Source organism: Oryctolagus cuniculus, chromosome 3 (assembly GCF_964237555.1).
Source record: "Oryctolagus cuniculus chromosome 3, mOryCun1.1, whole genome shotgun sequence".
In the NCBI taxonomy this organism is placed as follows: Eukaryota; Metazoa; Chordata; class Mammalia; order Lagomorpha; family Leporidae; genus Oryctolagus; species Oryctolagus cuniculus.
The window spans coordinates 37,870,370-37,891,305 of record NC_091434.1 but is presented as its reverse complement, the minus strand read 5'-3'; the positions used below and the strand labels follow the sequence as shown (position 1 = coordinate 37,891,305).

The following is a 20,936-nucleotide window of genomic DNA, read 5'->3' as shown; positions in this document are numbered from 1 at the left end:
AGTGAATCAGTGGATGAAAGCTCCTCTCTCTCTCTCTCTCTCTCTCTCTCTCTGTCACTCTGCCTTTCAAATAGATTTTTTAATTACCATCCTAATCATTTTAAGTTCATAGTCCACTGGCATTAAGTACAGTCACATTGTTGTGTATCCAACTCCAAAACTTTGTCTTCTTCCCAAACCAGAACTCCTACCAATTAAACACTTCTTTCAAGTCTGCCCTACCCCCACCCCTGGCAACCAGCATTCTACTTCTCTCTCTAGGAATCTGACTACTTGAAGTACCCCACGTAAGTGGACTCATACAGCATCTATCCTGTTGTGTCTGGTTTATTTCTCTGAGTATATGCCTTCAGGGTTCATCCATGACACAGCACCTGCCGAACCCCTACCCTCTCTCCAGCTGAGTGATATTCCATTGGAGGAGTACACATTCCACCCTGTCAAGGGACATCTGTGTTGCTCCCACATCTCAGCTCTTGCGGAAACTGTGTCTTTGAACGTGGGTGTTCGGAGAGCTCTTTGAGACCCTGCCTTCACTTCTTTGCGGGCAATCGTCAGCAGTAGAATCACTGCACCAGGAGACAAGGCTATGTCCAATTGCTCAGTAGGCGCATACGTGTTCTGCAGAGGCTGCACCGCTCTACAACGCTGCCAAGAGTGCCCAGGGGGTCCAGTTCCTTTACATCCTCATCGACACTTTTGTTTTCTGCTGTGTTTTTATTTATTTTTTTTTTTTTAACAGCCATCCTCCTAGGTGGGAAGCAGGATCTCATTATGGTTCCGTTTTGAACCTCTGCAATCACTGTGTGCATTTCCCAGAGGTACTTCCTCCTGTGGGCCAGCAGGGGGCACTCCCATGAGACTGCGAGGGTAGATGAGCTTGACAGATGAAGGAGTGGCTCACTCTTCCAGGTGGTAGCAGGGACAGAGATCACTGACCTTCTCTCTGTGCTTCTCACAGTGTCAGCATCAAGGAGAACCAAAGAGCCTGGGCCACAGTAGTGTTTCTCAAAGGGGGTACCACTGGCACCCCAGTGAGACAGTCCTTCATTATGCAGTACAGTCTCATATTGTACCTTTAGCATCCTGGGCTTCTGCTGGAGGACAACTCAAGTTGTGACAACCCAAATGCCCCCCATCTACACTTCCAAGGACCCCTCCCCCAAGCCTCCCCCGCCACCCAGGTCCAGGGATAGGAGCTGTCCAATTAAGAACCAGGTATGCAAAGAAAACTGGCGATTCCCAGCATCCTCCACTCACTCAGGCAATGAAGCCTGGTGTCCAGACCAGAGCTGGGCGGTGCTCAGCTGAGGGAACCAGCACAGGTGGCTTGAGGTGACCCCCACGGCTCCTAGAGACTGTTAACAGCTGGCTGACGGTGACTGGCTGTTGTATCAAGAGAAAAGGGAAGGCTTTCTCTAAAAGCAAGATGAGCACAGAAACAGGAAAAAAAAAAAAAAAACCAGCACGGCCCCCATAAGCAGGACCTGCCATCGGAGCCTGGTCCCTTCCGCGGGCGTCCCTTTGACCGCGCCCCCCACCCCAGTGAAGGAACGCTGCTGCCCTGGGCAGTGTGTCTGCCTTGCCTCCGCTGGGTTACTGGCCTTCCCGGCCCCGGGCTGCCATGGCAACCAGGAAACAACCTCGCTCCCAAGGAGGAGGTTGCGCTGCGGGCCAGATCCGCAGTTGCACGGGGCTGGCCCGTAGCAAAGCAACCAGCGCCCCCGGGACAACAAGGGCTCCGGGAAGGGAGCGAGGGGCTGCCCAGAGTAGCCACCCCGGCGGGGCGCGAGGAGTCTGGCTCTGCGGTTTCTGTCTTCTCTCCACAAAGATCCACACTGTCTAAGCTGTGTGGCTGGTTGTTCGGAGGAAGCTGCTGTCGGGTGGGGTGGGGGTGGGGGGAGCGTCTTCCACAAAGGCCCAGTGTTCGTGATCCTCTCGGGCCTGGGGCTGAGCTTTGGAAACCTTGAGGTGTGACCAGTGTTCAGCCTTCAAGACCAAGATGGACTGCCCTTGAGCAGGGGTGGTCGGAGGCAAAACATGTTCCCGCTCTCCCTCCTGAGCCGGGGCCACGGGAAGCTGGTGCGCAACAAACAGAAGCTGGAAGTCTACTTTGAACCAGAGGTGAGGCCCACAGCTGACCAAAGGGGCAGGGGGGGATGCTCTGTGTGCCCACCTGGGGGGCTTGTTTGTGTTGTTAGGGAGCAGCGGGGGTCCCTAGTAGCTCTTCCTTCTTCCTTCATGAAACTTAATAATAATAATAATAACAATAACAACACTGTTTGCCTGATGCTCCCACATCACCACGGGGCCCTCTTCTTCCACTCTGACGCACGCGCTGGCCCTCTCTGCCCAGACAGAAGGAGACTTCAGATTGTCTGGAATCAGGATGGTTTGGTTCAAGACCAGAATCCCCACCTGGGTTCTAGGCGAGCTGATGGCTGTTTGGCTTGTAGAAGTCGTGCTCTGCGGTTGAAATGCTGGTGTGTGTTCGTGCTGTTTCAATGGCTTCCTTGAACGTTCTGGAATTCAACTCACAGGACTCACATTTAATATCGGCCAAAGAAAATCTCATATGAGGAGATTTTAAAGAGGTGGCAAACTTACCTTGTTGTACTGGAATTTTACTTCTTTGACTCCTGCCAGCAGTAAGGAATCCATTGGGGGCATTTTGCAAATTTGGGGGTCATACAGAGATTTCCATTGTCATGGTAGTTTGTCATGATATTTGACCTTTGCTGTGTTAAAAGACATATAAAGTTTCAAAGGCTCTCTCTGGCCAATGGTATCTACTTACTTACAAGATATGTAGCCACTTTATGGGCTCCCCAATAGCCAAATTAGGTAATGTTACATAGCATCTGGAATGTATAGAAATTCACCCTGTGTTCAGCTAAAGCAATGGTAGGTTGGAATGGTTTCCCCCTATTTAAACTGCCAGCCAGTTCGGGTCTAATTTCAAAGTTATGTGCTGCCCTTGATAATTCTGAGTACTTACTTGCATACCAAAAAACTTCGACTGGCCCGAAACTTGCACTCCACCCCATCTAAGCCCCAGGCCTGAATGGCTCTCCTCAGAGCTCTGTGGAGCAAACTAGAACCGGGCCCTGGGATTTCAGAATTTTGCAATGTGGAGACGAAATAGAGCCAGAAAGTCCCATCGCGCCCTGTGAACATTTCAGAGAGAACCAGGAACTAAAACATTGTCAAACACCTTGCGCCCGCAGGAGTTGCTCCAGGAGGCTCTCCCCCGGGGGCCCAGTCCAAGTGGTTTCTTCTCCTTGCAGGATTACTTGAACTGGAAGTCCCCGGAAGACTATGTCCTGGTCAGCAAACCTCAGGACAAGGACGACGCCAGCCAGCATGCCTGGAGCCTCTTTCTTCCCAAAACTTTCAGCACTAGAAAGGGTGCCTTGATCCTCTACTCAGAAGGGTTAGCCATATCGGCATGGGCACCCAAAGACAGGAGCAAAGGCCCCTACGACCCCAAAAGTCACGGGAGGAGGCCCACTCTGGAACTGCACACGCTCCACGACCTCAAGGAAGCCATCCTGGCCTATGGACGGAGGCGGGTAAGCCGAGCAGTCCCTGGGTTTGGAGGAAGCACAGGCCTGTGTGCCTGCGTGCCTCCAGCTGGTTAGACCCCAGACCTCCGTTTCTCCCATAGGAGTGTCCTCTTGGCCGTATGCCGTTGTCACGAGGCTTGGATGAGACGACTGACAGGGGGCTCTGAAAAGCGTAAAGGCTCATCATCACTGTGTGTTTTCCTTTCCGTTATAGTAACAAAGTCCTAGTCAGCCTCCAGACGGAGTCAGGCCAGCAGGCGTTTCATCAGAGCCCTGAAATTCTACCTCCCAGCCACAAGCGTCCCCAGTCCACCTGTGGTGTTCTCAGCTTTGCAAAGGAGGAGAGAATGTTTGAAATATTTACCTTAAGCCGTTCGCAGTCTGCAGGATAAGTTAATGCCTTTTCCCATTCTGAATTCAATGTTAAGTAAGAACTCCTGTGTTCGTTTTTTTTGTTTGTTTGTTTTTTTGTTTTTTAATTTATTTGAGAGATAGAGTTACAGACAGTGAGAGAGGGAGAGACAGAGAGGTCTTCCTTCCGTTGGTTCACTCCCCAACTGGCTGCAATGGCCAGAGCTGCACCGCCATGGCGCCGGCCCTGTGTTCGTTTTTCTGATTCACACTTCCTCTGTCTTGTGCGACGTGCGTGTGGCCCCTGCTTTCTGTAACTGCGTGCGGTAGCTTCGGCTGAGGCCCTCAGACAGTCTGGGACAACAAGTCACTCTAAAACTAGGTTACAGATGGAGGGTTACTCCCAGTTTGAAAGTATCCGCTGCCTGCTCATTCCCCCCAGGAGAAAGTCATTAGCTTCTTCTTCTTCTTTTTTTTTTTTTTTTAAGAGTTATTTATTTATTTGAAAGATAGAGTTACAGAGAGGCAGAGAGAGAGAGAGAGAGAGAAGTCTTCTACCTGCTGGTTCACTCCCCAAATGGCTGCAATGGCGGGAGCTCATCTGAAGCCAGGAGCCAGGAGCTTCTTCCCTGTCTCCCACATGAGTGCAGGGGCCCAGGGACTTGGGCCATCCTCCTCTGCTTTTCTCAGGTGGATTAGCAGGGAGCTGGATCAGAAGTGGAGCAGCTAGGACTCGAACCTGTGCCCATATCGGGTTGCTGGCACTGCAAGCAGCGACTTAATCTTCTGGCCCCAGGCATTAGCTTCTGACACCCAGTCTTTCACACACTGGCTTTCTCCTCCACATCTGGTCGCATCTCCCACTTGTTCCTACCACCACTTCAACCATGGAGCCCTCGAGCTCTCCCCATGTGACTAGTTCATTCCCCAACACCCATGCTCGCTCATGCTCACTGTAGTCTTTCCTAAGTTTCTACATTTGGCAAACTCTTGCTCACTCTGCAAAACTCAGCTCAAACGGCACCTCCTCACTGAAGCCTGCCCCGTTTCCCTGGCTCCCTCCTCCGCAAACGTCCCCAGGCCGCCATGCATTCAGGCTTCTCTCTTCCACCACCTGTCTTGCTGATGGAATAACATCTTCAGGGCAGGGACCGTGTTTAAATCACTTCTAGAAAATAGTGCACACCCTTAAATGCTTTCGGAATGAATGACTTGGTCACACATGATACTTTGGATGCTTCTTTTTATAACAGAACATCTTTAAAAAATTTTTTCATGTTATTGGAAAAACAGAGAGAGAGGGAGAGACAGATGGGAGAGAGCCTCTACCCTCTGGTTCACTCCCCAAAAGCCTGCAACAGCTAAGTCCAGACCGGGTTGAAGCCAGGAGAACAGAACTCCAGTTGAGTCTTCTATGTGGGTGTCAGAGACCCAAGCGCTTGAGCCACCATCTGTTACCTCCTAGGGTGCATATTAGCAGGAAGCTGGACTGGAAGTGGGGTAGCCAGGACTCCAGCCCCGGGCCTCCGATATGGGATGCTCCAACATGGCGCCCCCAGCAGTGATTCAAGCACTCGCTTCTGTGTTTCTCGAATCACGTCCCGGTATAGTTATGGGGAAATTCATCATCTCCCTGCACCCTAGACACGGCTTCCCATATTTCACAATAGAGACACTTGACGACCTTGATAAAATGCCCAATTGTCTTTTATCTTAAAAACCATATTTTTAAAAAAGATTTATTTATTTTGAAAGTCAGAGTCACAGAGAGAGAGAACAGTCTTCCATCTCCTGGTTCATTCCTCAAATCAGGAGCCAGGAGCTTTCTCTGGGTTTCCCACATGGGTGCAGGGGCCCAAGTACATGGGCCATTTTATGCTGCTTTCCCAGACACATTAGCAGGGAGCTGGATTGGAAGTGGAGCAACTAGAACTCGCATCAGCACTCATCTGAGATGTCAGCACTGCAGGCGGCGGCCTAACCTGCTGTGCCACATGCGACGCTGGCCTGAGATACGAGTTCTCCTGCCCCCTTTTGCAGAAGAGGAAACTGAAGCTCAGGGTGTTAGGTGACTCACCCAAGGCCACAGAGCTGGTCAGTGACAGAGCCAGGATTCAGACCTGGGACTCCCGACCTCTCCAGGGCTTACGTGCTTGGCTTTTTAACCTGTTGTCTGTGGGCTTCGAGTGGCTCTAGCAGTCACTCTGCCTGGCCTTGGCATGTCAGCCCCCCAGAGTCCCTCCAAGCCTTCCCATGCTTATCAGGGAGGTTGAACCCAGGCTACATACAATTCCACAAACTTCTGTGCCAGCTAGCTTGTGGCTGAGTTAGTCAATGGGATAAGACATGGGGAGATTGGAGAAGGAGAAGGGGAAATCAGAATACTTCTCCCCGGGCCGGTGTCGCGGCTCACTAGGCTAATCTTCTGCCTGCAGCGCCAGTACCCTGGGTTCTAGTCCCAGTTGGGGAGCCAGATTCTGTCCCGGTTGCTCCTCTTCCAGTCCAGCTCGCTGTTGTGGTCTGGGAAGGCAGTGGTTGGCCCAAGTCCTTGGGCCCTGCACCTGCATGGGAGACCAGGAGGAAGCACCTGGCTCCTGGCTTTGCTGGCCGTGGTGGCCATTTGGGGGGTGAACCAACGGAAGGAAGACCTTTCTCTCTGTCTCTCTCACTGTCTAATTCTGCCTATCCAAAAAAAAAAAAAAAAAAAAAAAAAGAATACTTCTCCCCCGCTACTCTGTTGCAGGTGACAAGAAGCATCCACATCGCTGCTGCGGTCCAGATCCCAAGAGACAGGCCCCCCTGTGTCCCCAAGCTCCTCTTGGGACCTCCCAGCTCCTCTCCCATCCTCCATCCTCAGGGTGGTGCCGGCTTCCCAGTGTTACTGGATCTCAGTGTTGCCTCACCTTCTGTTCGGTTTCTGAACACTCCAATCCCCTGTGTCACCAATTCCCTAAATTAAATTTCTTCTGCGTGTAAACACGTAGAGTAGGGACTGGTGTGGTGGTGTAGTGGGTGAAGCTGCCACTTGAAATGCCGGCATCCCATATGGGCATTGGTTCTAGTCCCAGCTGCTCCACTTCCGATCCAGCTCTCTGCTATGGCCTGGGAAGTGCTTGGGTCCCTGCACCCAAGTGGGAGACCAGAAGAAACTCCTGGCTCCTGGCTTCAGATTGGCACAGCTCTGGCCATTGCAGCCCTTTGGGGAGTGAGCCAGCAAATGGAAGACTTTGTCTGTGCCTCTGCCTCTCTGTAACTCTACCTATCAAATAAATAAGTAAATCTTTAAAAAAAAACACTTAGTTTCTGTTTCCCTGCTGGACACTGACATACATAAGTTAACTTCCTGCCCAGCATAAGAGTGCCTGCCAAAGCTTTCAGCTGCGAGTCTGTAAGGCTAATGAGTTTGAGCAACAGGATCCTCCTGGTTTATAAAGTAGATGAGCCCATGTTGAGACAGCCTCATTGCAGCTTTGATTTGGTCTCAATGGAAACAAGAAGTTCTTGTCTTCCTTTGGTATGCATCCACCAGATTTATAGCTCAGATCTGCGCAACACAGACGCTGTCGTCTAACTCTACATGTGTGCAAGGCAAACGGCATGAAGTCAGAAAGGAAAGGTTTGGAATGGTAACAGGACAGGCATGTAAGAGTAGAGGACATAGATTAAAAGAAGGGGGAGTGGCCGAAACTGTGGTGTAGTGGGTAAAGCCACCACCAGCAGTGCCAGCATCCCATAGGGATGCTGGTTTGAGTCCTGGCTGCTCCACTTCCAATCCAGCTCTCTGCTATGGCCTGAGAGAGCAGTAGAAGATGGCCCACGTGCTTGGGCCCCTGCACCCACATGGGAGACCTGGAAGAAGCTCCTGGCTCCTGGCTTCAGATCGGCACAGCTCCAGCCATTGCGGCCAATTGGAGAGTGAACCAGAGGATGGGAGACCTCTCGCTCTCTATCTCTCCTTCCCTCTGCGAGTAACTCTGCCTTTCAAATAAATAAATAAATCTTAGAAAAGAAAAGGATAGACTGGTAAAGAACTTCTAAAATTCCTAACACCCAGAGCTGGGAGGGCCATGGGAAAGAGGAGCTGCTTCAGAGGTACAAATCCACATGCGCTTTCTGGCAGAAGCTTAGGGAGAGCTGAGACTGTCCAGCATTCCACTCTCAGGAACTTGCCCCAGGAAACAGACTCATGCCTAAGAACGATTGCTATAGGATTATTTATTACTCTGCAAAACACTGAAAACAATAAATGCCCAACAATGGAACACCAATTAAATGTGTTATCCACATAATAGATTTTGGGTCAGGCAATAAAGTCATGTATTAGTCATAGCAATGTGAGAAAATAGACAGTGTATGTTTTTAAATCCAGTGTTTATATAATAAAAATACCGTTGTGTACCAACAGGTTTTGAGCATTTAATCTATTTCTACTACAATTCTAGTGTTTCCAAGTGTAATTCTTTTATGTTTTCCAACAATCATGGAGCACAGACACTGTTAGTAACCCCGTTTCAGAGATGGGAGAACTTAAACACGGACAGTTTGAGTAACTGACGACTATACAACAGAGTAGACCCTTGCACCAGAATTCAAGACCATGTGTCGTAGAAATAATATAATCCCAATTAAAAAAAAAAATAAGTATATATTGTCAGAACGATGCACACCCAAATTTTAACTGTGGCTTAAACCACGGGTGGTTGGATTACAAATTATGTTTTTATTTATACATTTATTTTTATCAAACTTTTTTTTAAAGCCATGGGATTTAATTGTTCAAGTTTTTTACTTATTTTATATGAGAGGCAGCAGGGAGGGGAGGGAAAGAGAGAGAGAAAGACAGACCTCCCACACACTGGTTTATTCTCCACCTGCCCACAAGGGGCCAGGGACTCAGTCCAGGTCTCCCACATGGATGGCAGAGACCCAAGTACTTAATCCATCACCTGCTGCCTCCCAAGGTGTGCATTAGCAGGAAGTTGGAACTGGGAGTGGCGCTGGGACTCAAACCCAGGCATTCCAGCATGGGGCGGGGGCATCCCAAGTGGCAGATTAACCACTGCATCCAATGTTCACCCAAGCTATGGGATTGTTAAAATAAAGCAAAAACCTACTACAGCTTTGAAGGAGATAGAGTGAAAGGTGGAAGCATCAGGAAGAAAAATGGAATAGCAAACCGTGTGTAAACCGAGCCTACCAATAACCACACCACCTGCTCCTCAGGGCCAGTATTTCTTTGTCCCGAAAGCATAGTTCAAGAGTTAAAAGCACCGCACTCAGGCTAGAAGAGCCAGATGGGGAGGGAAAACAGAGCAGAGGGGGATTCGCCAGGATGGCAGTGCCGCTCGCAGCAGGCTCAGCTCTGGCTACATCACGGAGCAGGAAGCACACCTGACTGGGGTCCACCTCAGACCTGGAGGAGCGGCAGCCACAGAGAGGGGCAAGTTCACGCTCACGGCCTCCCACAGAGCTCTGATGTGGCTCTGACAGCACGCTGTGGCAACCCCTTCAGCGTCTGTAGCTCAGCACACACGCCCTCCTTAACTTTCTTGATGGCCCAACTTCCTAACAAGCAGAGACAAATGTCCAGAGATCTCACATGTCAGAGTTAGACTTCCGGATACACACAGATGTCAATGGTTGCTTTTTAGAAAAAAGAAGAAGAAGAAGAAGAAGAAGAAGAAGAAGAAGAAGAAGAAGAAGAAGAAGAAGAAGGAGGAGGAGGAGGAAATCTTGCTCAACATTTCCAACATTAGAACCATTCTTACTGAGGCCCTTAATTCACTCACCTTCTTGTTTTTTAGAAGTCAAATAATGGGGCTGACATTGTTGCATAGCAGCTAAAGCCACTACCTGTGAGGCCAGTATCCTACATGGGCACTGATTCACGTCCCAGCTGCTCCACTGCCAATCAAACTCCAAGCTAGTGCCTGGGAAAGCAGCTGGTCCAAGAGCTTGGGCCCCTGCCTCCCACATGGGAGACCCAGATCAAGCTCCTGGCTCCTGGGCTTCGGCTTAACACAGCCCTGGCCATTGTGGCCACCTGGGGAGTGAATCAGCAGATAGAAGGTCTCTCTCTCTCTCTCTCTCTCTGTCCCTGTCCCTGTCTCTCTCTCTCTAACTCTTTCAGATAAATAAATAAATCTTTAAAGAAAAGAAAAAAAGAAGTCAATTGACCATAAAACCTAGATAATGATCATTTGTACTCTGATCTAAATGACAATCATAACAATGTCCTTGAAGCATAGCAGGATTACAATATGCTTCTCAATCAGAGATACCAAATAATGTTCACGCTGTTACAGTATTTCTTATTCTCATATCTTTACTTATTTTAAAAATGGTCTACTTATTTATTAGTAAGACAGAGGGAAAGGAGAAAAGAGAGAGAGACTGCTCTTCCATTCACTGGTTCAGTCCCCAAATGCCTACAACAGTCAGGCCACAGCCAGGAGCTACAAACTTCATCCAGGTCTCCCACTTGGCTGGCAGGAACCCAAGTACTTGAGTCGTCATCTTTTGCCTCCCAGGTGCATTAGCAGGAAGCTGGATGGGAACAGAGTGGGGACTCCCTCCAGGCACTCCGACGTGGATACCAGCGTCCCTAGCAACAGCTTAACCCACTGCACCGCAATGTTTTTCCCTTATTGTTATATTTTTTAGAATTTTATTAGTAATATTTCTCAAATGTCTATCTTAATTCACTTTCTGTTGTTAGAACTTAATACCACAGTGAGTAATTTATTTATTATTTTTTTTTAAAGATTTATTTATTTATTTGAAGGGCAGAGTTACAAAGAGGCAGAGAGAGAGAGAGAGAGAGAGGTCTTCCATCCACTGGTTCACTCCCCAGATGGCCTCAATAGCTGGAGCTGTGCTGATCTGAAGCCAGGAGCCAGGAGCTTCTTCCAGGTCTCCCACTTGGGTGCAGGGGCCCAAGGATCTGGGCCATCTTCCACTGCTCTCTCAGGCCATAGCAGAGAGCTGGATCGGAAGTGGAGCAGCCAGAACTCGAACCAGCATCCATATGGAATGCTGGCATTGCAGGCAGTTGCTTTACCTGCTGCGCCACAGCGCTGACCCCTCACAGAAATGTGTGTAGCACATGGCCTACAGCATTGCATGGCATCTGCTCAGCATCCGATGACGGCATAACACAGTGGAGGAGGTCACACGGCATAGCAGAGAAAGTGTGCTGGCTCCGGTCTCTTCTGCTGCTTATAAAGGCACTAACGTCATCATGGGGTCCCTGCCCTCAAGCCTCATCTAATCCTAACAACCTCCAATGGCCCCACCTACAAATACCATTAACATAAGAATTTGAGGGTTAAGTTTCTAACACATGAATTTGTGGGGCACACGTTCAAACCACGTATTCAACGATGGGACACCGTTGAACATTAAAACCATTAAAAATGATCTGTTTTAAAATTCAGTTAATGAGCTATGCCGTTCCTCGGCTCCTCTGAGGAAGAAATGGGGTTTAGGTAACTAGCAGTGGACTGCACCCCAGGTTGAGTTGCTACGGCCATCTTCCTTATAAAGGTGTTTACATTCAGGAGCATTGTCAGCCTTTCTCCATAGAATAATAGACCCGCACTCATTCTACACTGCCTACTTTCTCCCCACATATTTTTTTTAATTAAGTAATTTATTTGAAAGGCAGAGTTACAGAGAGGCAGAGGGGGAGAGAGAAAGAGAGAGGAGAGAGAGAGAGAGAGAGAGAGAGAGAGAGAGAGAGGTCTTCCACCTGCTGGTTCACTTCCCAGATGGCCATATGGCCAGAGCTGTGCTGATCCAAAGCCAGGAGCCAGGAGCTTCTTCCTGGTCTCCCACACAGGTGCAGGAACCCAAGGACTTGGACCGTCTTCCACTGCTTTCCCAGGCCATAGCAGAGAGCTGGATCTTCAGCCCGGCACTGCCCTGGCCGCTTTATCCTCTATGCCACAGCGCTGGCCCCACTCGCCACATCTTAATACTCGAGGCATTTAACCCTTTGGTTGCTGTCTCTAGCCAAGATCTTCAGGTGATTATTTTATCAAGAAAATATTATTGGCTGGTGCCGTGGCTCACTTGGCAATCCTCTGCCTGCAGCGCCGGGACCCCGGGTTCTAGTCCCCGTTGGGGCGCCGGGTACTAGTCCTGGTTGCTCCTCCTCCAGTCCAGCTCTCTGCTGTGGCCCAGGAGGGCAGCAGAGGATGGCTCAGGTGCTTGGTTCTCTGCACCCACATAGGAGACCAGGAGGAAGCACCTGGCTTCTTGCTTCAGGCGCCGGCCGTAGCAGCCATTAGGGGAATGAACCAACAGAAGGAAGACCTTTCTCTCTGTCTCTCTCTCACTGTCTATAACTCTACCTGTCAAATAAAAAATAAAAAAAGAAAATATCAAGAGGATGAAGTATGTCTTTTGAATCTAGTTCATTTTTCCATCCTAAACTTAACATAGACTCATCATACAAAATAGGAAATAGAGGAACGTAGGAAAAACAGTAAGTCGTCAATTACCCTTTCCACCAGCGATTGGGAGGACTGAGTTCCCTCTGACACATAACCCCCTACTCAGTAGACAGTGTCCCTAAGGAGAGAGAAGTGCTCCGGTGACCAGCAGTAAAGGGCTAAGTAGGCACCAAGTAGCAAAGCCGGGGAAAGGTGACGTGATGGGGCTCCTGTTTCCTCGTGCCCGCCTCTGTACCTGCAGCTCTTAATCAACCTAGGAATAGGATGGATCAGGAGAGAGACGTGGTCAACCTCACGAGCTCAAAGGTAGCATCAATAACCGCTTACTGCTGAGCGCTTAGCGCATGCCAGGCCGTTTGTCTGTCTAACCTCATTCAGTCCGCATGGGCCTGTGAGCTGGGTGCTAGCACCACCTCCTTATTAGAGGAGGAGACACGGGGGCTTGACGTGAACTCATTGGCCCAAAGTACACAAGTAGGTGGCGCAGCTGCAACTGGAGTCCAGATAACTGATTGCAGAGCCCCATTCTTTTTTTTTTTTTTTTTTTTTGACGGGTAGAGTTATAGACAGAGAAAAAGGTCTTCCTTTCATTGGTTCACTCCTCTAATGGCCGCTATGGCCAGTGCTGCACCAATCTGAAGCCAGGAGCCAGGTGCCTCCTCCTGGTCTCCCATGTGGGTACAAGGCCCAAGCACTTGGGCCAACCTCCACTGCCCTCCCGGGCCACAGCAGAGAGCTGGACTGGAAGAGGAGCAACCGGGACTAGAACCTGGTGCCCATATGGGATGCTGGCGCCACAGGCGGAGGATTAACCTAGTGAGCCACGGCGCCGGCCCCAAACTCCCTATTCTTAACAGTGCATGTTTTGAACAAGTGGATCAGGGTCTTACCACCCACCTCTTAAACTCTTTACGGTTCTAAAAAAGCAAATCAGGTTTCGATTAAGCTCAATCTGGGCTATAGGTAACATTTTCATAGTAACCCGTGTTTATGATCTGGAAGGCTTGTTTTCGTAGGCTTCATGTTCTTTATCTATTTTTGCCTTGTGTAACTAACATAATATTTTTAATAATGGCTGGAGCCAACGCTGTGAAGTAGCAGGTTAAGCCACGACCTGCAGGGCCAACATCCCAAATGGGTGCCTCCTTGAGTCCTGGCTTTTCCATTTCCCACCCAGGTCCCTGCTATTGCACCTGGGAATGCAGTGGAAGACTCAAAGGAAGTTCCTGGCTCCTGGCTTTGGCCTGGCCCAGCCCCAGTCATTGCGGCCATATGAGGAATAAACCAGCCGATAGAACATCTCTCTCTCTCTCTCTCTCTCTCTTGCTCTCGCTCTCGCTCTCTCTTTCTGTGTGTGTGTGTGTGTGTGTCCTCTCTCTCTGTAACTCTGCCTTTCAAATAAATAAATATTTTTAATAAATGGCTCTAACATTTATCTAGAACTTTCTGTTTATTGCTTATTATACCAGTCACCGTTCTAAGCTCTTCACCTTATTAACTCATTTAATCCTCACATCAACTTTATAAGTATGCCCTTTATATGGTGATAAAATTTACCATTTTAAGTGCACAGTATGTTGGCATTAAGTGCATTCATACTGTTGCACAACTGTTACCACTGCCCATTTACAGACATTTCTTTCATTTTGCAAATCCAAGACTTTGGGGGCTGGCACTGTGGCATAGCAGGTTAAGCCACTGCCTGAAACACCAGCATCCCGTACGGGGACTAATTCAAGTCTCAGATGCTCCTCTTCCAATCCAGCTCTCTGCTAATGCACCTGGGAAAGCAGCAGGAAATGGTGCAAGTGCTTGGGCCCCTACACCCACATGGAAGACCCAGAAGAAGCTCCTGGCTCCCAGCTTCGGACCGGCTCCAACCGGCTCTCCAGCCGTTACGGCCATTTGGGGAGTGGACCTGCAAATGGAAGACCTCTCTCTCTCTGCCTCTGCCTTTCTGTAACTCTTTCAAATAATTAAATAAATCTTATTTTAAAAAAGACTTTGGGGAGCCGGCGCCGTGGCTCAATAGGCTAATCCTCCACCTTGCGGCGCCGGCACACCGGGTTCTAGTCCCGGTCGGGGCGCCAGATTCTGTCCCGGTTGCCCCTCTTCCAGGCCAGCTCTCTGCTATGGCCAGGGAGTGCAGTGGAGGATGGCCCAGGTGCTTGGGCCCTGCACCCCATGGGAGACCAGGAAAAGCACCTGGATCCTGGCTCCTGCCATCGGATCAGCGCGGTGCGCCGGCTGCAGCGGCGGCCATTGGAGGGTGAACCAACGGCAAAGGAAGACCTTTCTCTCTGTCTCTCTCTCACTGTCCACTCTGCCTGTCAAAAAAAAAAAAAAAAAAAAAAAAGACTTTGGGGAACCACTATATTGCTTTCTATAGCAGTTTTACCATTTTGCATCCCCACCAGCAATGCACAGGGGTTCCAATTTCTCCACATCCTCATTCTGGGTCCTTTCTTCCCTTAAATTTTCTTTTCTTTTTTTTTAAGTTTTATTTATTTATTTGAAAGGCAGAGTTACCCAGAGAAGGAGAGGCAGAGAGAGAGAGAAGTCTTCCATCTGCTGGTTCACTCCCCAATTGGCTGCAACGGCCAGAGCTGCGCCGATCTGAAGCCAAGAGCCAGGAGCTTCTTCCAGTTCTCCCAGGAGGGTGCAGGGGCCCAAGAACTTGGGCCATCTTTTACTGCTTTCCCAGGCCATAGCAGAGAGCTGGATTGGAAGTAGTGCATCCGGGACTCCAACCGGGGCCCATATGGGATACCGGCACTGCAGGTCCCTATGCTACAGCGCTGGCCCCCTCTAAATTTTCTAATAGCCATGTGAAGTGGTATCTCATGTTGTTTTGATTTGCATTTCCCTAGTGATAAATTACAGTGAGCATCTTTTTGTGTTTATTGGCCACTTGCTTTTTTTTGTTTGTTTGTTTTGAGAAGTATCTATTACATGATCTTTGGTCATTTCTGAATCAGGTTTTTTGTTGTTGAGCTATAGGAGTTATGACATATTATTAGTATTAATCTTTTATTTAAAGATATATCTATTTATTTGAAAGGCAGAGTTACAGAGAGACAGAGGCAGAGAGAGAGAAGTCTTCCATCCACTGATTCACTCCCCAGATGGCCACAATGGCCGGAGCTAGGCCAATCTGAAGCCAGGAGCCTGGAACTTCTTCTGGGTCTTCCACTTGGGTGCCAGGGCCCAAGGACTTGGGCCATCTTCCACTGCTTTCTCAGGCTATAACAGAGAGCTGGATCGGAAGTGAAACAGCCAGAACTCAAACTGGCACCCATATGGGATGCCGGCTCTGCAGGCGGTGGCTTTTACCCGCTACATCACAGTGCCAGCCCCAAGTATTAATCTTTTTAAAAATTTACTTATTTTTATTTTTATATGAAAGTGAGACAGAGACAGGGAAAGATCTTCCATCTCCTGGTTCACTCCCCCAAAACCCACAACAGTCAGGGCTGGGCCAGGTTGAAGCTAGGAACCTGGAACTTAATCTGGGTCTTCCACACAGGTGACAGGGACCTAAGTACTTGAGCCATCACCTGCTGCCCCCCAGATGCACATGGAGCTGGAAGCTGGATCAGAAGCAGAGGCAGGACTCAAGCCCACGCTCTCCAGTGTGGAATGCAGGCAGCCCAGGAGGCATCTTAACACTGTGCCAAATGCCTGCCTCTCGACTGTTGCTCCTTAACCAGATACAGATTTCCAAATAGCTTCTCCCAGTCTATGGGTACTCTTTTCACTCTGTTGATAGTACCCTTTGAAGCACGATCTATTTCTCTCTCTCTCTCTTTCTCTCTCTCTCTCTCTCTTTTTTTTTTTTTCCTGTTCTTTTGGTGTCACATCCAAGAAATCCCTACCAAATCCAACGCCATGAAGCATTTTCCCTGTTTTCTTCTAAGGGTTTTATGTTTCTGCCCTCATGTTTAAGTCTTTTCTCCAATTTGAGTTACTCTTCGTGTACAGTGTATGCATAAGGTCAGGGTCCAGCTTGCATGTAAAGCATACATTCCTGTCAACCCCGTAGACACTGAGGCAAGGGGCGGGTGAAGTAGTTTCTCCAGATTCACCCAGCCAGGAAGTCACGGAGACAGCGTTCACACTCAGGCAGACGGAGCTCTTGCAGGAAACGAAGCTTGATTTCAGCTGCTCCCAATTCTCGTCATCCTGCCGACATGCTTGCGACACACGGCCCGTCGAACCTTTGATGCTGATCAGTTTGGTCAGGAATCAAGCCTTGTTACAACATTGCATTAATGAGAAAATGCAAACCACTTCACGATGCTCTTCTTGAAGGCCTGGCGTCCAGAAGCACATGGTCGCCAAACATAGGTGGAAGACAGAGTCTCATTGGCGGAGGATCCCGGAATGGAAAGAGAAACGGGCTGCCTGAGCGTGGCCGTGTTGGCGCTAGGTTGACCCGAGTCAGGCCCGGGGGCAGAATCCTTTCCTAGCTCGGAGCTGCAAGCGGCTTCCCACCCTGCCCCCTCACCTGGCAACCCGCACAGGTGCGACAACAGTGAGCGCTCATCCTAAGCCTTGGCCGGAGCGTGCAGCGTGCAGCGAGCCCGCGGGAGCACGGGAGCGCAGGTGGCCATGCGCAGGCCCCGCCTTGATTGGGTCTCGCCCTCAGCTGGGGGAGCCACACATTGGTCAGTGCCTAGTTCCCTCCCGGTACACCAGCGAGCAGGAGTGCGAGCCCCGGCGTCGCGGAGGGCAGAGGGTGGCTGGGGGAGGCTCTCGCCTCTCCCCAGCAGGAGCGCAGTCTAGGGATGGAGGCAGATAGGCGCCCCCGGGTCAGTTGACCCAAGGTGGTCTGTGAACGGAGCTGGGCTGCAACCCAGGAACGCGCTGCGGAAGTGTTAAGGTGAGAGCCTGTGACTGCTTTGGACTCGGAAAATCTAGGGCGGCTTCTCGGAGGAGGTAGGGTTTGAGGTGAGGGCTGAGAGACCTCTGGGCGCAGGGGAAGGGTGGCTTGGACGAGAGGTCAGGATGATTAGGCACGCGGGGCTCTCAGCTGGAAACGGGTGGAGAAGCAGCCGGGCAGGGCCGGGGCCGCCTTTCCTGCCAGCCCTGTGGTTTCTGAGCCCCTCTATTTGACTCCTGCGCACAAAGCCAGGCCATCCTCTGCAGTAAGGTAGCAGCGGGCTGTCCAGGCCTTCCTGGGGACCCTGGCGCCCTGCTACACGCCCTGTCTGCTGGGAGAGAACCCAGCCCCACTGCCTCCTTCTATCCTGCCAATACAGGGCAGGGACCCGAGCCGGGGGTCCCTGGACCCCCCTGCATTCAGAAGCCTGGCGGGCATGGGAAGGTGGCTGGCTTGTGCAAGCCCCTCGTTGGAACCAGCACACAGTCGAGTGCGGCTCCTGGGACACGCGCCGTCCCTGTACACTAGTTAGTTACACATCTGAGAGGAGACCGGGGCTGGGGTGACTGGGCACAGCCAAGGCAGAGCTGAGCAGTCTGCAGCCACCCGCAGCCTCCTGCGGTTCTGTGTATCTCCCTGTTCCAGAAACTCCCCTCCCGGCGCCTGCCTGTCTCCTTTATGTAGTGCAGTAACTTTTGGGTGGGTGTTAGGTTAAGGATGGTGTTGGGACAGGGATGGAGAAATACGGATTAGTGGGCGCTTTCTGTGTATAAAGATGACCCAGCCATATTATTGAAATTAGATTTCTTAAGAAAGAACTGTAATCTCATGCCCAGCAACCTACTACCGCCATTGTTAGCACTTTAATCTGTTTCCTCCCAGTGTTTCCACTGTGGTTGTGCATCTAGGAGACTCACTTGAATGAGGTTGTAATTATCATACATGCCATTTTGTATCTGGCCTTTTCCCATTTCAAATATTACTTAACAGAGGAGAACTGGTCCCCTCAGACTTCCCCGAGTGCCTTACTTTCTCCAGTGAGAAGTGACATCATTAACCAACTTCACAAACGTAATTTGAGAAACTGAGAGAAACCTTGAAACTAGAAAAAATGAGAAACTAGGAAAAAGAGACTGTGGCAGGCAGAACAATGCACCACCACCACCACCACCACCAAAACGACCTTGTTCTTGGAATTTGTGAATGTGTTGGACACCTGGCAAAGGAAAACAATGCTGCTCATCCGAAGGCCTGAGCCTGTGGAGATGACCTGAGTCTCTTTGGATGGCTCATGGGAACCCCAGGGAGCCTTTAAAGTGGAAGGAGGCATCAGGAAGGAGAGCCAGAGGGAGGGGGCTTGAGCAGCTCTCAGCCCAGCACTGCCAGCTGTGGAGGCTGTGGAGAGCAGGGGACAAGGCCGCAGGCCAGGGAGTGCGGGTGGCCAGTGGCCGGTGCAAGAGGCCCGGGACCAGCTTCTCCCCCAGCAGCCCCGGAAGGAACGCAGACCTGTCAACACTTCGATTTTTGCCCAGGGAGACTCATTCTAAATTTCTAACCTCCAGAACCATAATACATTTTTTTTTTAAGATTTATTGATTTATTTGAAAATGGGGAGGGGAGGGAGGGAGAGGTGTTCCATCCACTGGCTCACGCCCCAGATAGTTGGCAACAGCCAGCACTGAGCCAGGCTGAAGTCAGGAGCCAGGAGCTTCACCTAGATCTCCCATGTGGGTGGCAGGAGCCCAAGCACTTGGGCCATCTTCCACTGCTTTCCCAGGTGCATTAGCAGGGAGCTGGATCAGAAGTGGAGCAACAGTGCCCATATGGGATGCTGGCCCTGCAGGCCTGGGCTTTAACCTCCACCTCCTGCGCCATAGCGCCAGCCCCAATACATTTGATTCAACCACTGAATGTGTGGTGCACTTGAATTACAGACTCCGCATACATAGGGATTGGGATTGGTTCCAGGAATGCCTAAGACGAAATAAAACCCACAGATGTCCAAGTCTCTTCTATAAAATGATATTGCATTTGCATATAATCTATGCATATGCTCCCATTTATGTTAACTCATCTCTAGATTACTTATAATGCCTAATGTAAATACTTGGGACCAGACACAACTTTTGTTTCAAATATTTCCCACTGGTAGTCGGGTGAATCTGCAATGCAAAATTGCCATGGGTATGGAAGACCAACTGTGATTTGTCAAGCAGCAATAGGAAATGAATATGAAGGGTTTCCCAAGAGTTCATGGAAAATATATATTACTAAGGAATTATGCATGCATTTCCATATTTTTGCACCAAAATAAGTTTATCTTTTTATTCTATTTTTCCATGGATTTTTTGAAGTACCTTCATACAGAAGCAAAATCCACTTTCAAACTCTAAGCAAAAATATATGGAAACAGCCCCAATCCCAGGACAAGAGATTCTTGAACTCTCCTTGGATACCCCCTGCACCATTGAGCAGGCCACTCAGGCAAGCTGCAGGACCAAGCTGACGCGTCCTCAAGACCCACAAGTGAGGGACGTGGGGTTCTGGTGCCAACGCATCAAGGCATCGTGCCTCCTTGGAGAAGCTGGGCTTTGCTGTGTTCAGAGACGGGACAATTGAAGAAAAGATTGGCAGGGAAGAATGAGGTTCCAGTTCAGCCAGAAGAGGTCTTATGAGGGGGCCCCCCACTCCATATTCCAGGGCCCGATGAGGTGCCTGACCTGTGAAAAGCGCCTGCCGCCCAGCCATTGCTGTCGAAGTGTCACTGGCTTCCCCATCCTCTCTGCAATCCTTTCTTTTGCTTCCTCTGGAGAAAGCCTCAAGGTCATGCGGGGCTGGATCTTCCAGACTCTGCACTTGAAGTGCCTGACACGCACATCGTCAAGACAGCAAAATCAAGTGGTGCTCGTGTTGGAATTTCACGTCGTCACTTAATTCACAAATTCCTGGACAGCAGAGCCAATGGAATAATAAGCTATGCCTTCTTTCATCTGTTGCTCATTTTACTTCTTGGTTATTAATCTCTCTCCTTCATCCCTTTTTCTTCAGTGCCTCTTCCCTGACCCTTGAATCTGGAGCAGCTTCAGAGATTCAAATTCAAATTGTGGCCAGGAAATACCCTGGCTCTAAACAAGACACTTCTTGCTTACCAGTGGTTTAAGTCCGACATCAGCAAACACAGCTTACTGGCCAAACCTTGCCCAGTGCTCTTTTCTGCAAATAAAATTTTGTTGGAACACAGCCATGGTCATTTATTTACATTTTTTAAAATTTATTTATTTATTTGAAGGGCATGGTTACAGAGAAAGAGAGAGCAAAAGCAAGGTCTTCCATCTGTTGGTTCACTCTCCAAATGGCTGCAACAGCCAGAGCTGTGCCAATCTGAAGCCAGAAGCCAGGAGCTTCCTCTGGGTCTCCCTTGTGGGTGCAGGGGCCCACATGGGATGCTGGTGCCGCAGGTGGCGGCTTTACCCGCTCCCCCACAGCATCAGCCCCTGTTTATGTATTGTTTATGGCTATTCTTTCACTACTGGGATAAGCTGAATAGCTGGAATGAAAGTCATACAGCATGCAAAACCAATAGTTATTATTGGAGCAGGTGTTGTAGAGCAGATGATTAAGCCACCACTTGTGACACCAGCATCCCATGTTGGAGAGTGCATTTAAGTCCTGGCTACTCCC

At 49.8% G+C, this 20,936-nt stretch overlaps 1 protein-coding gene across 2 annotated transcripts; it reads left to right on the top strand.

Moving 5' to 3' along the window:
* Window positions 1–1,602: 1,602 nt before the first annotated feature.
* LOC138848946 (uncharacterized protein KIAA2012 homolog) lies at window positions 1,603–20,495 on the top strand. Of its 2 annotated transcripts, XM_070070376.1 has the most exons (3): window positions 1,603–2,124; window positions 3,288–3,572; window positions 19,610–20,495. In XM_070070376.1, exons 1-3 carry the CDS (start codon window positions 2,041–2,043, stop codon window positions 19,646–19,648), a joined length of 408 nt encoding a protein of 135 aa, XP_069926477.1. In that variant the 5' UTR covers window positions 1,603–2,040; the 3' UTR covers window positions 19,649–20,495. The 2 variants fall into 2 exon arrangements, with proteins under 2 accessions (XP_069926477.1, XP_069926476.1); XM_070070375.1 differs by lacking the exon at window positions 19,610–20,495 and having other exon boundaries at window positions 3,288–18,485.
* The last annotated feature ends 441 nt before the right edge of the window (window positions 20,496–20,936 follow it).

Coding starts and splice junctions, on each gene's coding strand:
- LOC138848946 (XM_070070375.1), top strand. CDS start 2,041: ATGTTCCCGCTCTCCCTCCTGAGCCGGGGCCACGGGAAGCTGGTGCGC. Junction 2,125..3,287: donor AAGTCTACTTTGAACCAGAG/GTGAGGCCCACA, acceptor TTCTCCTTGCAG/GATTACTTGAACTGGAAGTC.